The sequence below is a fragment of the Hippocampus comes genome, unplaced genomic scaffold, assembly GCF_001891065.2.
Source record: "Hippocampus comes isolate QL1 unplaced genomic scaffold, H_comes_QL1_v1.1 scaffold68, whole genome shotgun sequence".
Lineage (NCBI taxonomy): Eukaryota > Metazoa > Chordata > Actinopteri > Syngnathiformes > Syngnathidae > Hippocampus > Hippocampus comes.
This window is the reverse complement of record NW_017805625.1, coordinates 4482168-4482717: the sequence shown is the minus strand read 5'-3', so window position 1 is coordinate 4482717 and position 550 is coordinate 4482168. Positions and strand designations below refer to the sequence as shown.

Genomic DNA, 550 nt, shown 5'->3' with positions numbered 1-550 from the left:
AAACGCGCACGCCCTCACACACACACACACACACACACACACACACACACACACACACACACACACACACACACACACTCTATTTGTATTGCCTCCAGTGTTTTTCGGCTTCCTCCTGCATTCCCCAAACACACATGTTAGGTTCAGGACTGCTTGTCTATATTGGTCCAGCTATTGACAAGCGTCAAGTCCAGGGGGTAGCCCTCCTCTTGGCCACAGTCAGCAGGGATTTTAATGAGTAATGAGGCCAAGCATGATGGAAAATGGATTGACGGTGGATTAGATTTCAGTTTTACCGAGCATAGTTTTCTTTTTTAGCTATAACTTCTGACAATTAATGTACCGGACAAAACAAGTGCTGTGATATATTTGTGATGTTTTCTGACTGCTATCTACCAAACCCAATTTCCACTTGGATATGAAACTAGGATCCTTTTTCCTCCTCCATCATCACAATGTTTACTCCTGAAGACCAAAGATCTGAGATTCTTCGCAACTGTGCTCTTCTCCGTTTATCCAGAATGGACCGGCCCGGCAGCCCAAGGATGTC

At 45.1% G+C, this 550-nt stretch overlaps 1 protein-coding gene across 1 annotated transcript in view; it reads left to right on the top strand.

The window, feature by feature from the left end:
* tmcc2 (transmembrane and coiled-coil domain family 2) overlaps positions 1 to 550 on the top strand; it is a 6771-nt gene that overhangs the window by 1619 nt on the left and 4602 nt on the right. The window contains exon 3 of the mRNA XM_019880478.1: positions 521 to 547. Coding sequence (XP_019736037.1) covers positions 521 to 547 — 27 coding nt within the window. The remainder of the gene's footprint in view (positions 1 to 520; positions 548 to 550) is intronic.